At 45.6% G+C, this 24,328-nt stretch overlaps 1 protein-coding gene across 1 annotated transcript in view; it reads left to right on the top strand.

The window, feature by feature from the left end:
• HCN3 (hyperpolarization activated cyclic nucleotide gated potassium channel 3) overlaps positions 1 to 24,328 on the top strand; it is an 89,037-nt gene that overhangs the window by 47,949 nt on the left and 16,760 nt on the right. The window contains exons 2-3 of the mRNA XM_073552334.1: positions 21,674 to 22,103; positions 22,264 to 22,425. Of these exons, the coding sequence (XP_073408435.1) occupies positions 21,674 to 22,103; positions 22,264 to 22,425 (592 nt within the window). The remainder of the gene's footprint in view (positions 1 to 21,673; positions 22,104 to 22,263; positions 22,426 to 24,328) is intronic.

Below are 24,328 nucleotides of genomic sequence, written 5' to 3'. Positions count from 1 at the left end.
CCCACCTGTGATACACACAAAGAGAAGAGATATTGACAAGTGTAGGGAGATGTCCATAGAGTCCGCGCAAAGTCCAAAGTCAGTTGACACGAGTCACCACCTGGCTTATCCGACCATCTCCATGGAACCAGGGACCGGCGAGTCCCAAAACCTGGCTTTCTCCAAACATATCACTGGTTAAGAGATAGTCACTAGATCAGATTTGTGTCCTTCCAACCGGAGCAGACAAGCCCTAGATTGATTCTTATAGAATCATAGATCCGTGTCCCTCATGATGGTGCCATGATGAATTGGCTGCAGTTCTCTCATCTGTGAGTGTTTTGCAGAATGTCCGACTGGTAGCTCTGGGTGATGAGATCTGCTCTCTCTATCTCTTGAGTCTTTTTATACCCGAGGCATGTGATCTATTTTTAGATTTACCCAGTGTCCTTCAGTCCACCCTCACAGCCTTTCCCTATCTACCTTTGAAGTCAACAAATTGGTTATAGAATACAATACTGTGAGGCAGAGATCCCTGTTACAGCTAGGGGTCACTGTATGTGCTCCTCAGGATACGCATGGAGGCGTAAGGGTGATAGTGAGACGATGACCGGCATTGCTGTAAATGGCTGATTTGTGTTGCAGAGGAAGTCTGCGCTGTAAGCCCGAAATGTTGTTACTCTGGGACTTGTAGTTCCACAAGTGTTTTGTGTAGTTTACTAGGGGGGCTTACATGGTTATTTGGAGAGCTGGGCGGGAGTGACTAACCACACATAAACTGCCCATGTGTGGGGGTGGCTACAGCTACATACTGTGACTATAGTTTGGGTCACATGGTCGGTGTGTATGGATCTGAATGGTCTGTGTTCTAAGGTCCTGAAAGGTCTATGTGTTGGAAGGTCCCAGGAGGGGATGGACTTCCTCAAGAGCATGGGGTGAGACCATGGACTGGCAGAGTCGATGACAGCACTGCGTTGGGGAGCTATCGTCTGGCTAAGGGTCTGGAACTGTCAGTTGGCCTGGTGAGCAAGGCATTTTACGGGACGTTGATCCCAGTTCAGCAGCTTCCCTGGGAACCAGGACTGACAGGAGATCAGTGTGTGGAGCAGGAGTTCCAGTAAGGTAACTCCAGATAAAAGGAATTTCTATGAACTGTGCGGTCACCCACGGTAACTAGACGATGTGAGGTCCAGCGTGATTAGAGACTGCGAACTAATGTTGTGTATGCTGTGCGAGTAAAGACATTGATACGGTGCACGGACACCCCCAGGAACTAGTCAGAGGAGGACTGGTGGGTGTAGTGTCTGTCTATTGCAGGAAGTCGCGTATTATGTACTATATGTTACCGTGGCTTATGAGTAAAATAAACCCAAATAGACTGTTTTGTGGAGAAAATGTGCCCGTGTGCCTTCATCCCGTTGCTAAGCGAGTGCCCCCCAACACATGCAGTAAGTGCTGTCTTACAAATACACAATTAGCTTATTAGCAGACAATAAACAAAGATAAACACACACACTATGTACAATTCACTATTACAGACTTATACAGTATGCTAAATGGTATGCAAGTCTGTCTTCTTGACCCACCAGAGATAAACTCTTAAATCCACAAGCCAATATACAGATAAAAAGTCAATTCTTCTTGGTTTGCAAAAACATAGTCGTCTGGGTAATTAAGATATACTCTGGTGTCTTCACAGACAGTCTCTGCTTTACTTCTTCTCACTAGGACTGTCTCTGCTTTACCTCATCTGATTAGGACAGTCTCTGCTTTACGTCTTCTCAGTAGGACAGTATCTGCTTTACCTCTTCTCACTAGGACTGTCTCTGCTTTACCTCTTCTCAGTAGGATAGTCTCTACTTTACCTCTTCTCACTAGGACTATCTGCTTTACCAATACTCATTAGGACAGTCTCTGCTTTACCTCTTCCCACTGGTACTGTCTCTGCCTACCGCTTCTCACTGGGACTGTCCCTGTCTTACCGCTTCTCACTGGGACTGTCTCTACCTTACCGCTTCTCACTGGGACTGTCTCTGCCTTACCTGTTCTCAGTAGGATTGTCTCTGTTTTATCTCTTCTCAGTAGGACAGTCCCTGGTTTATCCCCTCACTAGGACAGTCTCTGCTCTATCTCCTTTCACTAGGACTGTCTTCTTTGTCTCCTCTCACTATAACGGTCTCTGACTCCTCTTGTTGGGCTGTCTCTTTCTTCTTGCCCCATACAAGGCATTCTGGTCATAGCATCTGCATGGTATTTGTGATAAAGGAGACTCATCATGTCATTGTGCATTGTAGATGGTGCGTGACCTCTCTGTGACTTTTGATCCCTGTGACTTCTTCCCTTTGTGACCTCTGTCCCCTGTGACTTCTGTCCTCTGTTACTTCTGTCCACTGTGACTTCTGCCCCCCCCGTTACTTCTGCCACCTGTGACTTCTGCCACCTGTGACTTCTTCCCCCTGTGACTTCTGTCCCGTTAATTCTGCCCCATTACCTTTGCCATTTGTGATGTCTCCCCTGTGACTTCTGCCCCCTGTAACCTCTGCTCCCCGTGACTTCTCTCCTCTGTGACTTCTGTTCCTTGTTAACTCTACCCTCTGTGACTTCTGCCCCCTGTGACTCTGTTCCCTGTTACCTCTGCCCCCTGTGACTTCTGTCCTCTGTGACTTCTGCCCCGTCACCTCTACCCTCTGTGACTTCTGCCCCTATTACCTCTGCCACCTGTGACGTTTGCCCCCTGTGACTTTTTCCTCCTATGACTTCTGCCCCCTGTGACTTCTGTTCCCAGTGACTTCTTCCTCCTGTGACCTCTGCCCCATTACCTCTGCCCCTTGAGATTTCTGCCCTCTGTTACCTCTGCCACCTGTGACGTTTGCTTTCTGTGAATTCTGCCCTCAGTGACTTCTGCCCCTTGTGACCTCTGCCCCCTGTTACCTCTGCCCCCTGTGGCTTTGGATAACTAGAGGAGGAAGACATGTGAAGACTCAGACGTCAAGGTTATATTTCAGAAAGGCAGATTTTAATTTAAGGGATTCAGAAAGAGAATTGGAGGGATCCAATGGCAGGATATCCTTAAAGACAAAAATGTCCAGGAAGGATGGGAAATCTTGAAAAATGAAAGCACAATTGTTAACAATTCCGAAAAGAGGGAAGAATAGGAAGCATTTAAGGAAACCAGGATGGATGAACACAGAACTTAAGCACATGCTAAAAAGGAAGAAAGGAATGTTTATAAAATGGAAAGAGGGAGGCATATCTAAAGAAGAATATAATGCTGTCTGCAGAACCTATAGGGCACAAATCAGATTACTAAAGCTGACAATGAATTGAGGCTTGCAAGAGACGTCAAAAGCAATAATAAAGGATTTTGGGGATATGTCAAAAGTAAAAGAAAAGTCAAAGATGCTATAGGATTTTTACAGGATGAAAATGATGAAATGGTAAGCCAGGATGTTGAGAAGGCCGAACTTTTAAATTCCTATTTTGCATCTGTTTTCTCTCAGAAAGGAAATGTAACATCAACTGTTCTTCACTGTCCTATTAAGGGAATAGAAGAATCCAGGATATCTATAAACAGAAAGATAGTGAGGAAACACTTAGCTAACCTAAATGAATTCAAGTCTCCAGGTCCAGATGAATTACACCCCAGAGTACTGAAGGAGATAGCAGAAGAAATTTCTGAACCCCTCTCCATAATTTTTGAAAATTCTTGGAGAACAGGAGAAGTCCCAGAAGACTGGAGAAGAGTAAATGTTGTTCCTATCTTCAAAAAGGGGAAGAAGGTGCACCCAGGCAACTATAGGCCAGTGAGTCTGACTTCTATACCAGGAAAGATCTTTGAACAAATTATTAAACAACATGTATGTCAGTACCTGGATAAGAATGAAGTGATTAAACAGAGTCAGCATGGGTTTGTAACTAATAAGTCATGTCAGTCTAACTTAATTTCCTTCTATGACGGAATCACTGATTGGGAGGATCAGGGAAATGCTGTAGATATACTATATCTTGACTTCAGCAAAGCATTTGATAAAGTATCTCACACAATCCTTATTGAAAAAATGACTAGGTATGGAATGGACAAGGCAACTGTTAGGTGGATTCATAACTGGCTTAGTGATCGGACCCAAAGAGTGGTCGTAAATGGCTGCACATCCAGTTGGAAGAATGTCTCAAGTGGGGTACCACAGGGCTCTGTCCTGGGCCCTGTTTTGTTCATCATCTTTATCAACGATTTAGATGAAGGAATTGAGGGTAAACTGATTAAATTTGCTGATGACACAAAGCTAGGAGGGATAGCTAATACTAGAGAAGAGAGAGAGAGGATTCAAAAAGATACAAATAAACTGGAGCAGTGGGCAGCAACTAACAGAATGGTTTTTAACAGGGAAAAGTGCAAAGTACTACATCTGGGCAATAAAAATGAAAAAAGCATATATAGAATGGGAGGAATAGGGCTAAGCAACAGCACATGTGAAAAAGACTTGAGTATACTAATAGATCACAGACTGAATATGAGTCAACAGTGTGATGCAGCAGCAAAAAAGGCAAATGCAATTCTAGGATGTATTAACAGAAGCATACAGTCTAGATCACGTGAAGTCATTATTGCCCTCTACTCCTCTTTGGTCAGGCCTCATCTGGAATACTGTGTCCAGTTTTGGGTGCCACATTTTAAAAAAGACATCAACAAACTGGAGCAAGTTCAGAAAAGAGCGACCAGAATGGTGACCGGTCTGCAAACCCTGTCTTATGAGGAAAGGTTGCAGGATTTGGGAATGTTTAGTTTGCAAAAGACTGAGAGGAGACTTAATAGCTGTCTATATCACAAGGGCTGTCACATTGTAGAAGGATCATCTTTATTCTCATTTGCACAAGGAAAGACTAGAAGCAATGGGATGAAACTGAATGGGAGGAGACACAGATTAGATATTAGAAAAAACTTTTTGACAGTTAGAGTGATCAATAAGTGGAACAGGCTGCCACGAGAAGTGGTGAGTTCTCCTTCAATGGAAGTCTTCAAACAGAGGCTGGACAGACATCTGTCTGGGATGATTTAGCGAATCCTGCTTTGAGCAGGGGGTTGGACCAGATGGCCCAGGAGGTCCCTTCCAACTCTACGATTCTACGATTCTGTGACTTCTGCCTTCTGTAACCTCTGCCCCCTGTGACATCAGCCCGTTACCTCTACTCTCTGTGATTTCTGCTTCCTGTGACTTCTGCCCCTTTTACCTCTGCCAGATGTGACTTCTGCTTCTTCTGACTTCTGCCCCCTGTGATTTCTGCCTCTTTTGACCTGTGCCCCTGTGACTTCAGCCCCCTGTGACTTCTGCCCTGTGTGACTTCTGCCCCCTGACACTTCTTCCCCTCTTGACCTGTGCCTCTGTGACTTCAGCCCCCTGTGACTTCTGCCCACTGTGACTTCTGCCCCTTGTGACTTTTGACCCCTGTGACCCATGCCCCTGTGACTTCTGCCCCGTTACCTCTGCCCGTTGTGAGTTCTGCCCGCTGTGAGTTCTGTCCTTTGTGACTTCTGCCCCCTGTGACTTCTGCCCTTGTGGCCTGTGCCTTTATAACTTCTGTCCTCTGTGACTTTTGCTTCCTGTGACTTCTGCACCGTGACTTCTGCCCTCTGTGACTTCTGCCCCCTGTGACCTGTGCCCCTGTGACTTCTGCTTCCTGTGACTTCTGTCCCCTGTGATTTCTGCCCTCTGACTTCTGCACCCTTTGACTTCTGCCATTACCTCTGCCCCCTGTGATTTCTGCCCTTTGTTATTTCTGCCCCCTGTGACTTCTGCCCTCTGTGACTTCTGCGCCATATGACTTCTGCCCTTTGTTACTTCTGCCCCAATACCTCTGCTCCCTGTGACTTCTGCCCTTATGACCTCTGCCCCGTGACTTCTATCCTCTGTGACTTCTTCCTCTTGTTACCTCTGCCACCTGTAACTTCTGTCCTCTGTGACTTCTTCCCCCTGTGACTACTGTTCTTTGTGACTTCCTTACCATTACCTCTGCCCTCTGTGACTTCTTCCCCCTGTGACTTCTGCCATCTGTGACTTCTTCCCTCCTGTGACTTATGCTCTCTGTAACTTCTTCCGTTACCTCTGCCCCCTGTGACTTCTGCCCTCTGTGATTTCTGCATCATATGACTTTTGCCTCCTGTGACTTCTGCCCTTTGTTACTTCTGCCCCGTTACCGCTATCCCCTTTCTTCCCTTTGTGACTTCTGTTCTCTGTGACTTCTGCCCCTATGACCTTTGTCACGTGTGACTTCTTCCCCCATTACCTCTGCCCTCTGTAACTTCTGCCCCATGTGACTTCTATCTTCTGTGACTTTTGCTTCCTGTTACTTTTGTCCCGTCACTTCTGCCCCCTGTAACTTCTGTCCTTTGTGACTTCTGCCCTGTTACCTCCGCCTATTGTGACTTCTGCCCTCTGTGAATTCCTGTCCTCTGAGATTTCTGCCCTCTGTGACTTCTGCCCCCTGAGACTTCTGCCCCTTGTGACCTGTGCTCCTGTGACTTCTGCGAACTGTGATTTCAGCCCCCTGTGACCAGTGCCCATGTGACTTCTGCCCCAATACCTCTGCCCATTGTGATTTCTGCCCTTTGTGAGTTCTGTCCTTTGTGACTTCTGCCCCTTGTGGCCTTTGCCCCTGTAACTTCTGTCCTCTGTGACTTTTGCTTCCTGTGACTTCTGCACCGTAACTTCTGCCCTCTGTGACATCTGCCCCCTGTGGTTTTTGCCCCGTTACCTCTGCCCCTGTGACTTCTGCCCTGTTACCCCTATCCTCTGTGACATCTGCCCCCTGTGATTTCTGCCCTCTGTGACTTCTTCCCCATTACTTCTGCCCCCTGTAATCTCTCCCCCCTGTGACTTCTGTCCTCTGTGACTTCTTCCTCGTTACCTCTGCCCCCTGTGACCTCTGTGACTTCTGCCCCCTGTGACTTCTGCACTCTGACTTCTGCCCCGTGATTTTTGCCCCGTTACTTCTGCCTTCTGTGACTTCTGCCCCCCTGTGATTTTTGCCCCCTATGACTTCTGCCCTCTGTGACTTCTTTCCCTTGACATCTGTCCCCTGTGCCTTCTGTTTTCTGCGATTTATGCCCCCTCTGCCCCAGAGGAGAACATTTGCCCTCTATGTTTCTGGGGGATAAGACTCATTAGGGTCTGGACCCGGTAAGCTTCTTACATCACAATGACATCACAGCTCTTATGAAGATGTCATCTCCAGACAAACGCCCATTTCCTCGCCTCCTTCAAGATGTTCTGAGCTGCAGATGAAGATTTGTTCGTCTGCTGCAGAACATCTGAGAACATCTGCTCAGCTCCTGAGGAGACAGCTACAGGGAAAGCTCAGACAATGATCCCTGCTGATGACCTGCACTAAGCCAATCATAACCAGCAGCAACCCACTTCTTGGCGTGTCCTGATCCATGTCATCCCATGAGCCGTGTATAATGAGAGTTTCCGCAGATTACAGAGAGTGGTTGGGACACCCGGCACAACGCTGTCCCTTAATCTGCATTTCACTAACACAATCAGATTTGTGCCATTCCTGCCCGCTGTCTGGACTGACCCAGAGGCGCGGGCAGATACACGGTAGGAACAGAACATGTCAGGAACGACAGCGCAGTCATCACTTAGATGTTGTATGATAGAAGGATGCAGAAACTGCCATCACTACGACATCTACTGGAATTGGAATTCTCCTTCCAGTAATGAATCTATGCCCAGGGCTGCAGCCATACCTGCTGTCATATCTGTCCAAACTACTGTGATTCCCGCACCTCGCCACTCTGCCTGACACCACTATGATGTCTGAGGGATCACGTGGTACACTTTCCCCACTTCCACTGACATGACATCCGCACCCCCTGAGGAATTGTAAGTCAGCTTGGTACAGTTTTACACAAACATCCCCTGTCTACATGGGCCCAAGGAGTCTCGGGGACTGAGAGGATGTGGCCCATGCAGTCACTGACGTGGCACCACACTCGCTCACAACCCTGAGAGGTCCCTTTTACTAGTACCAGTGAAACAGAGCTCTGCCAGCGTGGTAGGACCGCCATCAGTTCCTCGTTAGATATAAACCCAGTCAGTTAATGGGATTTTATCGATCCAGAAACCAGGCCAACCAGGTTAAGCAAAGCAATGGACATGTGAATTTGTGGATTGAGATAAAAGAGCAGCCCAAGGTAACATATTTAATCGCCTTAAGGGCACACTAGACAATACTCTATATACACAATGGTTATACATATACAATGGTCAGATGCACAACAGTGGTAGGACAAAAGATATAAGCAGGTGGATCGTCAATTACCAAGCTGATGTTCGACCATGTGTATACTGGGCTGCAGCGGGCATGGACTGCCAGCTGGTTCCTAGGTCCTTCACAGCACATTAATCGACATGCTCTCCACCTTCAAAGTGAACCGCAAGCATAACAGACAGCCCACATCAGTCACCTTCTGCCCTCTGGGCTGAACCTAAATCCCCTCCCATTGCCTCTAGCAGCTAAAAACTACAAAATCAAAGATGGATCATAACTCCTTAATGGACGGTCCTAGGAAAGCGTTTTTAGCACCATCGGATCCAGCCAGGTCCCTGATACGCATTCAGACCAAACACAGCTTTGCTACAAGGATCCTAGTAGCCATTCTATGTATCTCTCCACTCTGTGGGGCTAGAACAGATTGAGACCCTAGAAGGCGTTCTGTCCAGTCCAGAGACCTCGAAATGTTACCAATTTGTGACCAGTATGTACGATACCGTCCATATTCTTCAATTGAAATTATAGCTGACTCAACAAAGCAGTTAGACCACATGGCATCTATTTTGCAAGCAAGGGTTTTGTTCTAAGATTAGCTGGCTCAAGTTGTGAGATCTGTCACTCACAGCCTTTTGAGACTTGATCCTCTGCTATGCTAGGTGTCCTGTTACAACTCCACATGTGGAGGGTGTTTTGAATCCCCTGCCAAATAGGATTCAAATGATTGACATTAAATTATATCTCCAATATTCTTCACTCAGTCCCATAAACTAGATTACAAAAGGGGAAAGGTTTTATAAAGCCCCATCAACCTCTGGGCAACAGGTGTATCTTTCTTTTACGTTCTCGCACACCCAGGAGCACTGCACTCACCGTTCTTCATGTCCATCTTCATGTCCGTCTCTGGGCAACAAGCTTCTTTTTCTGTTATAATGTTCTCGCACACTCAGGAGCACTGCTCTCATCATTCTTTATGTCCATTTCTGAGCAACAAGTGGTTCTTTTTAATATGATGTTTTTATACACACATAAGCACTGCATTCACCATTCTTCACATCCACCTCTGGGCAACAAGCATCTCTATCTGTTATGTTCTCTCACACTCAGAAGCACTGAGAAAAGAGGGAGACACAAAAGCGCAAATAGGGTCTTATCAAACGTTACACAGAGTTGCCCACCAAGAGAACTACTCACCTGGTGAAAGTGAAGGAAAGACATATATTAATGGCGGCTGCTGCAGATCCACCGGTCAGTGCAGTACCTGGTTGAAGCATACACTGATTGCAGTGGTCCAGAGTGTGAGAGAACATAACAGAAAAATACACTTGTTACTCAGAGGTGGACATGAAGAATGGTCAGTGCAGTGCTCCTGAGTGTGCGTGAACATCATATTAGAAAGAGATTGCACAGAGGTGGACATGAAGAATGGAGAGTGCACTGCTCCTGAGTGTGGGGGAACATAATAGAAAAAGATGCCAGTTTCCCAGAGGTGTACATGTACAATGGCGTGTGCAGTGCTTCTGAGTATACACTTAGGTAGGAAGGGAGGATCATCCCCTCGCTGTCGCAAGAAGAATTCCAAAAATTGTAGAGGCTTCAACGTGGTTTATTCTACGTGTTTCAGGGTTCAGGTGACCCCTTCATCAGGACAACAGGACATACCACAAATATTGTCAACCACATTGAAATCTCTACAATTTTTGGAATTTTTCTTGCGGCAGGGCGGGGATGATCCTTCCTTCCTACCTAAGTGTATACTTAGAAGCACTGCACTGCACACGCCATTGTACATGTACACCTCTGGGAAACCGGCGTCTTTTTCTATTATGTTCTCCCACACTCAGGAGCAGTGCGCTCTCCATTCTTCATGTCCACCTCTGTGCAATCTTTCTATTATGATGTTCTTGCATACTCAGGAGCACTGTACTCACCAGACTGTGGAGACCCATGTGTCAACAATGCCTTCCCCCTCCCGCCATTCCTGTAATGAAAACACAGACAGGCTTAGATGAGTTGAAACAGGTCGGTCACAGTTTATTGATTGCATAAGCAGAGAAAGGCACTTACATTTCACAACGTGCTCATCGCCGATGGCCATGTCTGCGACAGACAAACGAGCGGGCCAATGACTGGTTACGAACATTTGCCCTTCTCTACCTCTTCCGCCACGTAGAATCATGTGTATGACCTATACAGGACTCTGACCCCCACCGATCAACAATATGGCCTGCAAGCCGGACAAACATATGTCAAGACCAATGTCTGTAAAGTGAACTCCATCCTGTCTTAATAGTGTCGGATTATTGCCTTTCAAATGGTGGTGACCAACCACAGTCCCACATCTTCCCCTCACGAATTTTGCCATTTGCGCATTGATCTCCCTCCTTGAATGCTCTATGGCTTTTGCATCCCTAGCGTCACACCAGACGGCTCGTGGTACTATCTCTGACCACACCAATATCATATCCGGGAAGAAAACAGGTAAAACGTTCAATGTCTGTTGTCATCACTATATAGAGTTTGGTAATTTTGCGTTTGCCCAAATCATTGCCACTGGCGCGTAACACTAGCCTTAGGCTACTTTCACACATCAGGTTTTCGGCGTCAGGCGCGATCCGGCGTCGTGCCGGAATGCCGGATCCGGCAAATGTTTTGTAAAACCTGAAGTGCCGGATCCGGTTTTCTGCCGGATCCGTCTTGTTCTTGACAGACAAAACCGGATCCGTCTCATCTGGTTCATCCGTTTTTCTATCCGTTTTTCGACGGATTACGCCGGATCCGGTTTTTAAAATTGACCCTTGTGGCCTTCCGAATGGGATTGGCTACTGGAAAACTAGATATAGCATGTTCCTACAGCCCTTCTTTGACAGGTTGTAGAGAAGAAAGTGCAGGTTGGAGAGAAGAGCAAGTTACTGGCGAAGATGGATGTTGTCATTAGAAATATTACCACTAGAAGTTCTGTGACGGTTTCAGGGACAATTTTCCACTATACTTTGTCACCTCAAGGCAGAGTACACTGGGATGACAGAGTGTGAAAGATTTGTGCCCTAAACTTGTGTACCTTCTGGACCAACAGTATATACCTTTGCCAACCAAAGTTGGCTATCTTGTCATGGTCTTACTATTTTTACCTTTAGGCCACAGGTGTGTACCTGGTTGTGTTTTATGCAAAGTATTTCACCTTTTAACAAAAGTTGTGTACATTGGTAGGAAATCACCAACAATAAACACAACTTTTTAGGTGAAATACTTTGCTTCAAACACAACCAGGAACACAACTGTGGCAAAAAGCTAAAATTTACCCACAGTTATATACCTGGTTTTGAATACCTTTTTACCTTTGAAATACCCTGTATTTAACCTTTTTTTAAAACATAGTTCGCCGCAGAAAGAAATGACAGACAACCATTGTGAAACGATAATTTAACTTTTATTTAAATTTTTTTTTTTTTTTTTGTAAAATGTTTTTAAAGTGCAAAAAACTTTTTTAATAAAGGTTTTAAACCCAATGGGCATTTTTATTACAAAAAACACACATTACAAATCTGTGTACTGTGGGGTGGAAATACTGCTGGAGGGGCTGCGGGACACTTCGACACTGGGTGTGTGGAGAGAGGACTGGGATCGTGGTGGGGAAGGAACAGTTAGAGGTGAAGGTGTGGAAAAAGCTACAGAATGGGTGGACATGTGGGAGGCAGAAGAGGTGGTGGGCGGTGGAGTGGAGGGTTGGGCAGGGACTGTAGGAGCAGATGATGTTGATGGAAAGTTGTATGGGGAAGGAGTTTGGTACGGGGAAGGAGTTTGGTACGGGGAAGGAGTTTGGTATGGGGCAGGTTGCTGGAAGTGGGGAGATGTCTGGTACTGGGGAGGTTGCTGGTACTGGTGAGGTTGCTGGTATGTAATAGGAGGGGGAGGATGGAAAGTGGCTGGAGGGGGTGCAGATGTAATAGGAGGGGGAGGATGGAAAGTGGCTGGAGGGGGTGCAGATGTAATAGGAGGGGGAGGATGGAAAGTGGCTGGAGGGGGTGCAGGTGGAGGAACTACTGTGGTGGGTGGAGGAGGTTGGGAGGTAACCTGCTGTAGAGCACCGTGGCACGAATGCATTACATGCATCTGCTGGGTAGGAGATAGTGTTGCCATGCGCTCCACAACAGACCTGAAAAAGGTGTGGTTTGGCGAAGATCTTGCTTCTGAATGCATGGTTTGCAGAAGTGTCTTCACCTCCAGAATGCTGGAGTTGATCTGCTGAAAGCCTGCGGAGATTTGCTCTGACAAGACTTTGAGACAGTTCTGGAAAGATGCATTCAGATGCAAGAACTCTTGCGCATAACTCTTTTCCTGACCCCTCTGCCGCTGCCGCCCAGTACCCGCAGGTGTACTAGAGGTGGCAGGGGCAGAAGGGTGGGGTAAAGGGAAAGCGATCTCCTCACCAGCAGCTTCATGTAATGTAGGCGGCCACGATGCTCCTGTGCTGGTGGATGGGACAGATGGGTCGAATGTGTGGGAAGGCTGGGAAGGTGCAGATGTACCGGGGAGGTCGAAGTGTCCCTCGGTGCCGGTCTCCTCAGGGATCGCCTCAGAAGGGTCCAATCGTGCAGGCTCCCGAGTGCTGCTCACCGTGCTGTGGAATAAAGAGAAAAAAAAACAATTAAAATACTGACATGGTATGGCCCTGGCTGAAAAAAAAAAGTTACATCTAACATTTTTTTTCACATGTGGTGTGTAATATTTACCTTCTGGTGAGCATTGTTTCCCGGAGGAACGACAGGGCTTGTGCGTACTTGTACTTGCTCCTGCGTCCTCCAGATCCACTCGGGGCCCGCATCTCTTTATTGAACTCCTTCTTGAAACGATCCCTCACAGACCGCCACCGATTCACAATTCTGTTCCCTGAAACGAGAAAGGAGTGGTTAGTATACAACATCAGTGTTTCACAAACTCCAGTCCTCATGGTCCCCAGGGGTCATGTTTTCAGGATTTCCATAGTAAATAGAAATCCTGAACACATGATCCGTGGGGACCACGAGGACTGGAGTTCGGGAAACACTGGTTTACATCAAGCAACCGGTACTGTATATACTTACGCTCTTTAATCTGGGCCCGAGCTTCGAGGTCCTCCCAGCGGCCCACAAGGAGAGAACAGATTTCCTCCCAGAGTCGTCAGGTAACGATCAGGTCAGCGTGGCGGCGGTCAGCCATATTCCAGAGCGGCTCCCTTTCTCTGACGAGATCGATGAGGCGGTCCACATCAATCCCTCCATCCTCACCGTCAGAGTCGGGAGCACGCTGTGAAGGCTGTTAAAGAAAAAGACAAAAATAACATAATTAGCCTCCACAAAAGAAATGAAATAAAAAGTGCAAAAAAAAAAGCAAAAATATTTATACTTACACGCTGGTGACCGCCGCGTTGCTGTCGCCGACGACCCTGGGAGGCACTGCGAGGACCTCTTGGCCGAGCACCAGATTGGGAAGACTAGAGAAGAAAACAAAAAATGTTATGTCTTTGGATGTAGGCATTTGTTTGCTGTGTGTGGTCTGCAGAACATTGTTTTCTATGTGTTGTGTGTAGTGTGATGTTGTGTTTCTGCGTTTGATGCAAAAAACTTACCAATTGTGAGCCCACTCCAGGTGTCTGTCCACCCCTTCCTTCTTCTTCTGGGAGCTCCTCTTCATCTTGTGATTCCTGTTTTGAAATAAAAGTCAATGAATAGACATATATTACAGAGATGATGGATTTTGGAAATAAAAACTTACCGTCAAACGCTGACGATGCGAGGGAGGGCTCCCAGAAGAAGATGTGCTGTCCTGTTGATGGCCAGACTCCATGGCTGTGGGTATTGCTGCTGCTGTTGCTGCTGCCAGTGATGCCATTTCTGCTGCTGCTGCTGCTGCTGCATCTCTTTGGCGGCTGTTGAATAAAGAGAAACAAAGGGCCAATGAATATCTTGATATTCCATGGCCCTAGTTTGGAGGAATGGGGGATTTGATAATTACCATCTCTCATCTGCTGCTGGACTCCCCTCCTCAGCATGTTCCATTTGCTGCTCCATTTGGGGTGGTGCTGATGGTGCTGCTGCTGCAGATGTCTGCTGCCTTCTCCTGCTCCTGGTTCTTGGCTTGGGTGGCATGTTGGGTGTGGCTGAGGGTCCCATTGTCTTGCTTTTATATATCTCCTGTGGGCAGAGCTACTGAGCATGCTCAGACCAAAAAACCGGATCCGGCGCATTGCGGCGCTCATAGGCTTTCATTGTGTGAAAAAGCCGGACGCGCCGGATCCGGCGTGTCCGGCTTTTTCGCCGGAGACAAAAAACGTTACAGTAGACGTTTTTCCAGACGCCGGATCGCGACACATTGCCGGATCCGGCGAAAACCGGATGAAACGCATGGCCATCCGGCGCGATCCGGCGCAAATGCAAGTCAATGGGGGGGAAACCGGATCCGGCATTGCATTTCGCCAGATCCGGTTTCTGTCAAAAGCGCCGGATCGCGCCTGACGGCGAAAACCTGATGTGTGAAAGAGGCCTTACCGGCCCTTTGGCCCTCCTGGAGATGTTGACTATCTCCGGGAACACCTGTTGCCATTGGAGCCCTCTGATACCTCTCCAGTTGACCTTTAGTCTCGGGAAGCCTAGATTTTTTCCTCCAGGCCGAAGCTCGGCCCTTTTTGCGGCCCAGTAGACATATGAATGTCCTATTACCCAAACTGTGGCTTACAGACGCCTGTAAGAGACAAAACGTATTACTTCAGCAAATCAGGTCTTATATATCTGGCGAAGCATGCGGATTTCCAACTACCCATTCTGAGTTAATGAGATTTGTTGCTAACGATAAACGGCAAGAGAAGGCTCTACCGACCTGCATTATGCAGCTGGAGAATGTCAGCAGACCTAGCAAGCTAGCAAGGACGCATCTGTTGTCGGGTGATTTTTTTTTTTACTTCACAGAAACCTGTGGAAATTTCGATGCCAAGGAAAGGCAATACATTACATGGTTCAACTATTTTTTCAGATGATAGCGTTATGCTGAAATGCCGTGATATAAATTTAAATTTTTCGAGAAGGAAGGAGCAGAGTTTAGAATTTATGGGGCCGACGAACAAAAAAAAATCGTCAAAGTAGTGAGTCAGAGAATTGCTGCCTGCTTCATAACTGACTACCCAGTGCAGGAAAGAACTGAATAGCTGGAAATAGTGACATGAAATGGGATATCCCATTGGCAAGCACATATCAAAATAATAGTGCTGGTCCACCTTGCAATCTAATAGGTGGAAGCAGTCAGGGTGCACGGTTAATAGGTGGAATGCCGACTCTCTGATTTAGCTAGCAGGGCGCCGGGCCCAGCTGTGTGGACTAATTCTATCGCCTTGTCAAAAGACACGTATGTCACGGAAGCTTCCTCTGGGGGGATAGCGCCGTTAACCGATACACTTTTTGAGTGTCACAGATGATGGATTAGACGATATTTTCCTGGTTAGTTTTTAGGAATAATCCCTATTGGCGGTGATTCTGATATTTTGGAGAGGCAACGATTGAAAGGGGCCTGCCATTCTACCTCGTTCAACCTCATTTTCGATTTTTTGGTGCAAGATTTCAGAAAAGTTGTTACGCTCCCTGGGGTTATGCCTTGTCGGCGCTTTGTTTGCCTGATGAGTACACCTTGCTGCTGGGTGTCCCCCTCGCACACCGTGTCTATATCTGCATGACATGTGGAAACGGCAGTTTCCATCGTTAAATAGCCAGCAGGCCCTGGGTTTTCGTACGATCACAGTGTTGACCTGCAGCTGTGGAGTATTTAGTGGTCATAGATGTAAAAGGGGGCTGCTTCTGTGATATGGAATGCTTCACGAATTTGCGTGTCATCCTTGCGCAGATAGCATCAGTCGTAACCCCACATCTGTCGCTTTTACTCCTACAAGTTGGATAGAAATATGTCGAGCCCATTAATAATCTCATTTTCCTGTCCTCTGAGCTCTTCCCAAGGGACTCGTATTCCACCGTCTGCCGAGTCCACTTCAGGGACCCATATCCCACCGTCAGCTGACTCCACCTCAGAGACCCATATTCCACCATCCGCTGAGTCCACCTCAGAGACCCATATTCCACGGTCAGCTGACTTCACCTCAGAGACCCATATTCCACCGTCTGCTGAGTCCACCTCAGAGACCCATAGTCCACCGTCCGCTGAGTCCACCTCAGGGACCCATAGTCCACCGTCCGCTGAGTCCGCCCCATGAACCCATTTTTACTACATTCCACCTGAAGTGAACTCAAGGTCTTTGGAGGCCGCTGTTTGACGCAGGAGGGGTGACTCCAGTAGATGATTATGGCTTACAGCCAATGAAAACCCCAAAGTCGTTATCTCAGTAATTTGGAATACTTTATAACAGCAGCTTGAAAAATGATTTTAAAATCTGAAATGTTGACCTACTGAAATGTATATTCAGTAAATGCACTCAATACTTGATCTGGGCTCCTTTTGCATCAATCACTGCTTGAATGCGGCGTGGCATGGAGGTGATCAGCCTGTGGCACTGCTGAGGTGTTATGGAAGCCCAGGTTGCTTTGATAGCAGCCTTCAGCTCGTCTGCATTGTTGGATTCTCTATGGGGTTATGGTCAGATGAGTTTGCTGGCCAATCAAGCACAGTAATACTGTTGTTTTTAAACCAGGTATTGGTACTTTGGGCAGTGTGGACAGGTGCCAAATCCTGCTGGAGAATTAAATTTCCATCTCCAAAAAGCTTGTCGACAGAAGGAAGCATGAAGTGCTCTAAAATTTCCTGGTAGATGGCTGTGCTGAATTTGGTCTTGATAAAACACAGTGGACCTACACCAGCAGATGACATGGCTCCCCAACCCATCACTGATTTTGGAAACTTCTCTCTAAACCTCAAGCACCTTGGATTGTGTGCCTCTCCACTCTTCCTCCAGACTCTGGGACCTTGATTTACAAATGAAATGCAAAATTTACTTTAATATGAAAACAACACCTTGATCACTGAGCAACAGTCCTGTTCTTTTTCTCTTTGGCCCAGGTTAGACGCTTCTGGTATTGTCTATTGGTCATGAGTGGCTTGATACAAGGAATGTGACACTTGTAGCCCATGTCCTGGATACGTCTGTGTGTGGTATATCTTGAAGCAATGACTCCAGCAGCAGTCCACTCCTTGTGAATCTCCCCCAAATTATTGAATGGACTTTTCTTAACAATCCTTTCAAAGCTGCAGTTATTTTGGTTGCTTTTGCACTTTTCTCTACCACACTTTTTCCTTCCACTCAACTTTCCATTAATAAACTTGGATACAGCACTCTGCGAACAGGTGGCTTCTTTAGCAATGACCTTCTGTGGCTTACCCTCCTTGTGGAGTGTGTCAATGACTACCTTCTGGACATCTGTCAAGTCAGCAGTCTTCTCCATGATTGTTGAGCTACTAAAACCGACTAAGGGACCTTTTTTAAATGCTCAGGAAGCCTTTCCAGGTTTTTTTTTGTTAATTATTCTAATTTCCTGAGATAATGACTTTTGGGTTTTCATTGACTGTAAGCCATAATCATCAGCATTAACAGAAATAAACACGTGAAATAGATCACTCTGTCTATAATGACTCTATATAAAATATAAGTTTCACTTTTTGTACTGAAGAACTTAAATGAACTTTTTGATGATATACTAATTTTGTGAGAAGCATGTGTATGTTCTCACACACTCAGCACTGCCCTCACCATTCTTCATGTTAACCTCTGGGCAACAAGAGTCTCTTTCTGTTATGATGTTCTTGCACACTCAGTAGTATTGCATTTACCATTCTTCACGTCCACCTCTGTGCAATCTCTTTCCATTATGATGTTCTTGCACACTCGGAAGGATTACACTCATCATTCTTCCCGTACACCCCTGGGCAACAAGTGTCTCTTTCTGTTATGTTCTTACGCACGCAGGAGCACCGCACTCACCATTCTTCATGTCCATCTCTGGGCAACAGGCGTCTTTTTATGTAATGTTCGCGCACACTCAGGAGCACTGCACTCATCATTCTTTATGCCCACCTCTTGCAAACATGCGCCTCTTTCGGATATGATGTTCTTGAACACACAGAAGCACTGCATTCACCATTCTTCATGTCCACCTCTGGGCAACAAGCGTCTTTTTCTTTTATTATGTTCTCGCACACTTAGTAGCACTGCACTCACTGTTCTTCACGTCCACCTCTGGGCAGCAAGTGTCTCTTTCTGTTATATTCTCGCACACTCAGGAGCACTGCACGCACCATTCTTCATGTCCACCTCTGGGCAACAGGTGTCTTTTTATGTAATGTTCTCGCACACTCAGGAGCACTGCACTCACCATTCTTTATGTCCACCTCTGGGAAACATGCGCCTCTTTCGGTTATGATGTTCTTGAACACACAAACACTGCATTCACCATTCTTCATGTCCACCTCTGGGCAACAAGCATCTTTTGATGTTATTACATTGGGGAAAAAAAGTATTTAGTCAGCCACCAATTGTGCAAGTGCTCCCACTTAAAAAGATGAGAGAGGCCTGTAATCGACATCATAGGTAGACCACAACTATGAGAGTCAAAATGAGAAAACAAATCCTTGTCTGATTTGGCAACATTTATTTTGCAAATTATGGTTGTAAATAAGTGTTTGGTCTTTAACAAAAGTTAATCTCAATATTTTGTTATATAGCCTTTGTTGGCAATGAAAAAGGTCAAACGTTTTCTGTAAGTCTTCAGTAGGTTGGCACACACTGTTGGTGGTATGTTCGCCCATTCCTCCATGCAGATCTCCTCTAGAGCAGTGATGTTTTGGGCCTGTCGCTGGGCAGCATGGACTTTCAAATCCCTCCAAAGATCTTCAATGGGGTGGAGATCTAGAGACTGGCTAGGCCACTCAAGGACCTTCATATGCTTCTTATGAAGCCACTCCTTCGTTGCCCTGGTGTACTTGGGATCATTATCATGCTGAAAGATCCATCCACGTTTCATCTTCAATGCCTTTGCTGATGGAAGGAGATTTGCATTCAAAATCTCATGATACATAGCCCCATTCATTCTTTCATGTACACGGATCAGTCGTCCTGGTCCCTTTGCAGAAAAACAGCCCAAAAGCATGATGTTGCCACCCCCATGCTTCACAGTAGATATACTGTTGTTTGGATGCAACTCAACATTTTGTCTCCTCCAAGCATGATGAGTTTTGTTTCTACCAAACAGTTCTACTTTGGTATCATCAGACCATATGACATTTTCCCAATACTCTTCTTGATAGTGCAAATCCTCTCTAGCAAACTTCAAACGGCCCAGACATGTACTGGCATAAGCAGGGGGACACATCTGGCACTGCAGGATCTGAGCCCCGGTGGCGTAGTGAGTTACTGATGGTAGCCTATGTTACGGTGGTCCCCGCTCTATGCAGGTCATTCATTAGGTCCCCCGTGTGGTTCTGGGATTTTTTCTCACCGTTCTTGTAATCATTTTGACCACACGAGGTGAGATCTTGCGTGGAGCCCCAGATTGAGGGAGATTATCAGTGGTCTTGCATGTCTTCCATTTTCTTACTACTGCTCCCACCGGTGATTTCATCACACCAAGCTGCTTGCCTATTGCAGATTCAGTCTTCCCAGCCTGCGGCAGGGCTACAATTTTGTTTCTGGTGTCTTTCGACAGCTCTTTGGTCTTCACCATAGTGGAGTTTGAAGTGTGACTGTTTGAGGTTGTGGACAGGTGTCTTTTATACTGATAACAAGTTCAAACAGGTGCCATTACTACAGGTAATGAGTGGAGGACAGAGGAGCCTCTTAAAGAAGAAGTTACAAATCTGTGAGCCAGAAATCTTGCATGTTTTTAGGTGACCAAATACTTATTTTACAGCGCAATTTGTAAAATAAATCTTGCCAAATCAGACAAGGTGATTTTCTGGATATGTTTTCTCCTTTTGACTCTCATAGTTGAGGTCTACCTATGATGTCAATTACAGACCTCTCTCATCTTTTTATGTGGGAGAACTTGCACAATTGGAAGCTGACTGAATACTTTTTTTCCCCACTGTATGTCTTCGCACACTTAGGAGCACTGCACTCAGCATTCTTCACTTCCACCTGAAGAGGCAACAAGCATCTCTTTGATGTGATGTGCTCACACACACTGGAGCACTACACTCACCATTCTTAATGTCCACCTCTGGGCAGCAAGTGTGTCTTTCTGTTATAATGTTTTTGCACAATCAGGAGCACTGCACTCACTATTCTTCACTTCCACCTCTGGGCAACAAGCGTCTCTTTCTGTTATAATATTCTTGCACGCTCAGAAGCACTGCACTGACTGTTCTTGACATCAGAAAATGAACTATAATTATCTTGGGTGGCCTCCATTTGTTATCCCAGTCTCAATACTGCAATTAATAATTTGCTCAAACATGAGAGCTAGTAGCTTATCTGCAGGGTCTCGACAAGTGTCCTGGGTGAGCCCTCTCCACCCTGTGCAATCTGACTTTTTCAGTGAGTGCAGATATTCCGAGGTTATATATCTCAGTATAGGAGATGAGTGCCATTGTCCTTTAGTAAGTATTGGAAAGTTTATTTTTTGAAGACAACTTTAATTTATGATGTAAATTGTATTTATCAGTGTTAATTAATGGCTATTTGTGACATTTTGAAGCGATATTTACTGCATGTAATACAACAGAGACAGCAATGCTTCACTACCGACAAAGCGAAATACAGCTCCAATACAGGAGCCCATTGGTGAAACATCGGCAAAATGAGTCGCTGCCTCCGTGGGTAATAGTAGTGGGTGAAGGTGTTGAGCTGACTGTTCTCTCTCCAGACTTCCCCATATACATGAACACTTAATTCATCTGAGCTTTCATGTATTTTCATGTGGGAGAGAGAAAAAGCCACTGCCACATGTCTCTGCCAGCTTTTTATCTCACAAAGAAAGAAGGGACTGAGTGACTGAATTAAAACTGTCCGACACTTATCTACCCCACCATCATCTGTCGAGAGGCCAAGACACATATTGAATAGTTGGACAGTCCTGCTGAAATCGATGGGTTTGATGGACTTTAATGTGTATGAGGCCTTAGGTGCTTCTTGAACTTATGTACTAACATGTCTTGTATTCTTCTCTCCCATGTCTTGTGTAACTTTCTCTGTCTCCTGATCGTCTCCTTGTCTTCAATATCTGTTCAATGCTTGTGCCATAAATCTGCACTGATCACAACAATGTCTTTTCTATTCCTGGCTCTGGCTCATTCGTTTGTGGTTGTGTTGTGTCAACCTTTACATCTGTGACGTCTGGGCTCATTTCTATATTTTCTCTTGTGCTCCCCCTCATCCAACCTTCTATGTGACCTCTTGATTCATATATCGACTCCTCTGCTGTTGTCCACTTTTCTTCACCTTCTCCCCTTCATCCAGGTTTTACTGGGATCTAATCATGCTCCTCCTTATGGTTGCAAACTTGATAATTCTCCCAGTGGGAATCACATTTTTCAAAGATCAGAATACCCCTCCGTGGATTGTGTTCAATGTACTCTCCGACACGTTGTTCTTGGCAGACTTGATCCTGAATTTCCGCACAGGGATTGTGGTTGAGGACAACACAGAGATTATTCTGGACCCACACATTATTAAAATGAAGTATTTAAAGAGCTGGTTTCTGGTGGACTTCATTTCTTCTATCCCTGTGGACTACATCTTTCTTATTGTGGACCTGGAGACAAACGTAGACACTGAAGTTTACAAGACGGCCCGAGCTCTACGGATAGTTAGATTTACCAAAATTCTGAGTCTTCTACGACTTCTACGACTTTCCAGACTTATCCGTTATATCCATCAATGGGAAGAGGTGAGGAATTATCCAATGTACATATAGTATGTGCTAGTACAGGACTGTGCTCATCATATGATCAGGTTATGGAGCTATTCTTGTTTGATGGTAGAGACCTGATTGGTTCCTAATTGTCTTCATTGTCTTCTGAAATGGATCTTTTTCCATTCTTGGTTAGATTTTCCACATGACCTATGACCTGGCCAGTGCAGTGGTGCGGATCTTCAATCTCATTGGGATGATGCTGCTGCTATGTCACTGGGACGGCTGCCTACAGTTCCTGGTTCCGATGCTGCAGGAATTTCCTGAAGATTGCTGGGTCAGCATCAACAAGATGGTGGTGAGTGATCCATCTGTTCATCCTAATTACCAATCACACATGGTCATATTAATGGTTAATATTGTACCTCAAGAAACGGAGAACTCAAGAAAGTCAGTGTTATACAACAATTTGGATTCTTCTCCTCACACTATTCACTTCTAAACACTGGTAGTAAGCATTTTTTTGGGTGATTGCCCACCTCTCGCCATTCCTGGCTCAAAATGTGCCGAGCTGTTTCTACACACAATGTTCTCAACAGTCTCTGCTCTAACTCCAGCTGGCAGCGAAAACCTAGGAAGCCCAAATAAAAAATGGAAAGAACATCATTCCCTGTATTATCCGCTCTACCCAGATATGTCCCAGGACATCCTCCTTCCATTCCTTGCACGACTCCCTCTCCGTACATATGTTTCCGGCCATATTCCACCCATTCCCTGTACAATCCCCTCCATCAAGATGTGTCCTGGGAGATCCTCCATCCATTCCTTGTACGATCTCTTCTATTTAGATATAACCTGGGACATCCTCCTCCCCTTCCCTGTCTGATCCTCTATATCTGGATATAACCTGAGATATCCTCCTCTCATTCCCTGTACTAACTTCCACATCTACGTATAACCCAGGACATCCTCTGCACTAACTCACCATCTAGATATAACTCGGGACATCCTTCTCCCATTCCCTGTACTAACTCACCATCTAGATATAACCCGGGACATCCTCCTCCCATTCCCTGTACTAACCCCATTTACATATAACCCGGGGCATCCTCCTCCCATTCCCTATACTTACCCCCATCTAGATATAACCCAGGACATCCTCCTCCCATTCTATGTACTAACTCCCCCATCTGCATATAACCAGGGACCACCTTCCCCCATTTCCTGTCTGATCCTCTCTATCTAGATATAACCTGGCACATCCTCTTCCCATTCCCTGTCTGATCATCTCTATCTAGCTATACAGTGGGTAGGGAAAGCATTCAGACCCCTTTACATTTTTCACTCTTCGTTTTATTGGTAAATACAAAAAAGTTAATTTTTTTCTCATTAATGTACACTCTTGACTAAAAAAAAACAGAAATGTAGAAATTTTTGCAAATGTATTAAAAAAGAAAAACTGAAATATCACATGGTCATAAGTATTCTGGTGGTCCCAAACTTCTTCCATTTAAGGATTATGGAGGCCACTCTGCTCTTAGGAACCTTGAGTACTGCAGAAATTCTTTTGTAACCTTGGCCAGATCTGAGCCTTGCCACAATTCTGTCTCTGAGCTCCTTGGCCAGTTCCTTTGACCTCATGATTCTCATTTGGTCTGACATGCACTGTGAGCTGTGAGGTCTTATATAGACAAGTGAGTGCCTTTACAAATCAAGTCCTATCAGTTTAAACACAGCTGGACTCCAATGAAGGAGTAGAACCATCTCAAGGAGGATCACAAAAAAATGGACAGCATGTGACTTCAATATGAGTGTCTGAGCAAAGGGTCTGAATACTTATGACCATGCGATATTTCAGTTTTTCTTTTTTAATAAATTTGCAAAAAATTCTACTTTTCTGGGGGGTTTTTTTCAGTCAAGATGGGGTGCAGAGTGCACATTAATGAGAACAAAAATGATTTTTTTTAACTTACCAAATGGCTGCAATGAAACAAAGAGTGAAAATTTTAAATGGGTTTGAATACTTTCCATACCCACTTTAACTTGGGACATCCTCCTCCCATTCTATGTGCTAACTCCTCCATCTACATATAACCCGGGACATCCTCCTCCCGTTCTGTCTGATGATTTCTATCTGGATATAACCCAGGACATCCTCTCTATTTATAGCTCTGGCAAAATTAAGAGAGCACTTCCAAATGTTCGGTTTGTCTGATTTTTCTCTTTATAGGTGTATTTTTTAGTAAAATATAAATTGTTAT

Source organism: Dendrobates tinctorius, unplaced genomic scaffold (assembly GCF_039654945.1).
Source record: "Dendrobates tinctorius isolate UK_male_01 unplaced genomic scaffold, ASM3965494v1 ptg000189l, whole genome shotgun sequence".
Classification (NCBI taxonomy): domain Eukaryota; kingdom Metazoa; phylum Chordata; class Amphibia; order Anura; family Dendrobatidae; genus Dendrobates; species Dendrobates tinctorius.
The sequence above is the reverse complement of the archived record's forward strand: the minus strand, read 5'-3'. Positions and strand labels throughout refer to the sequence as shown.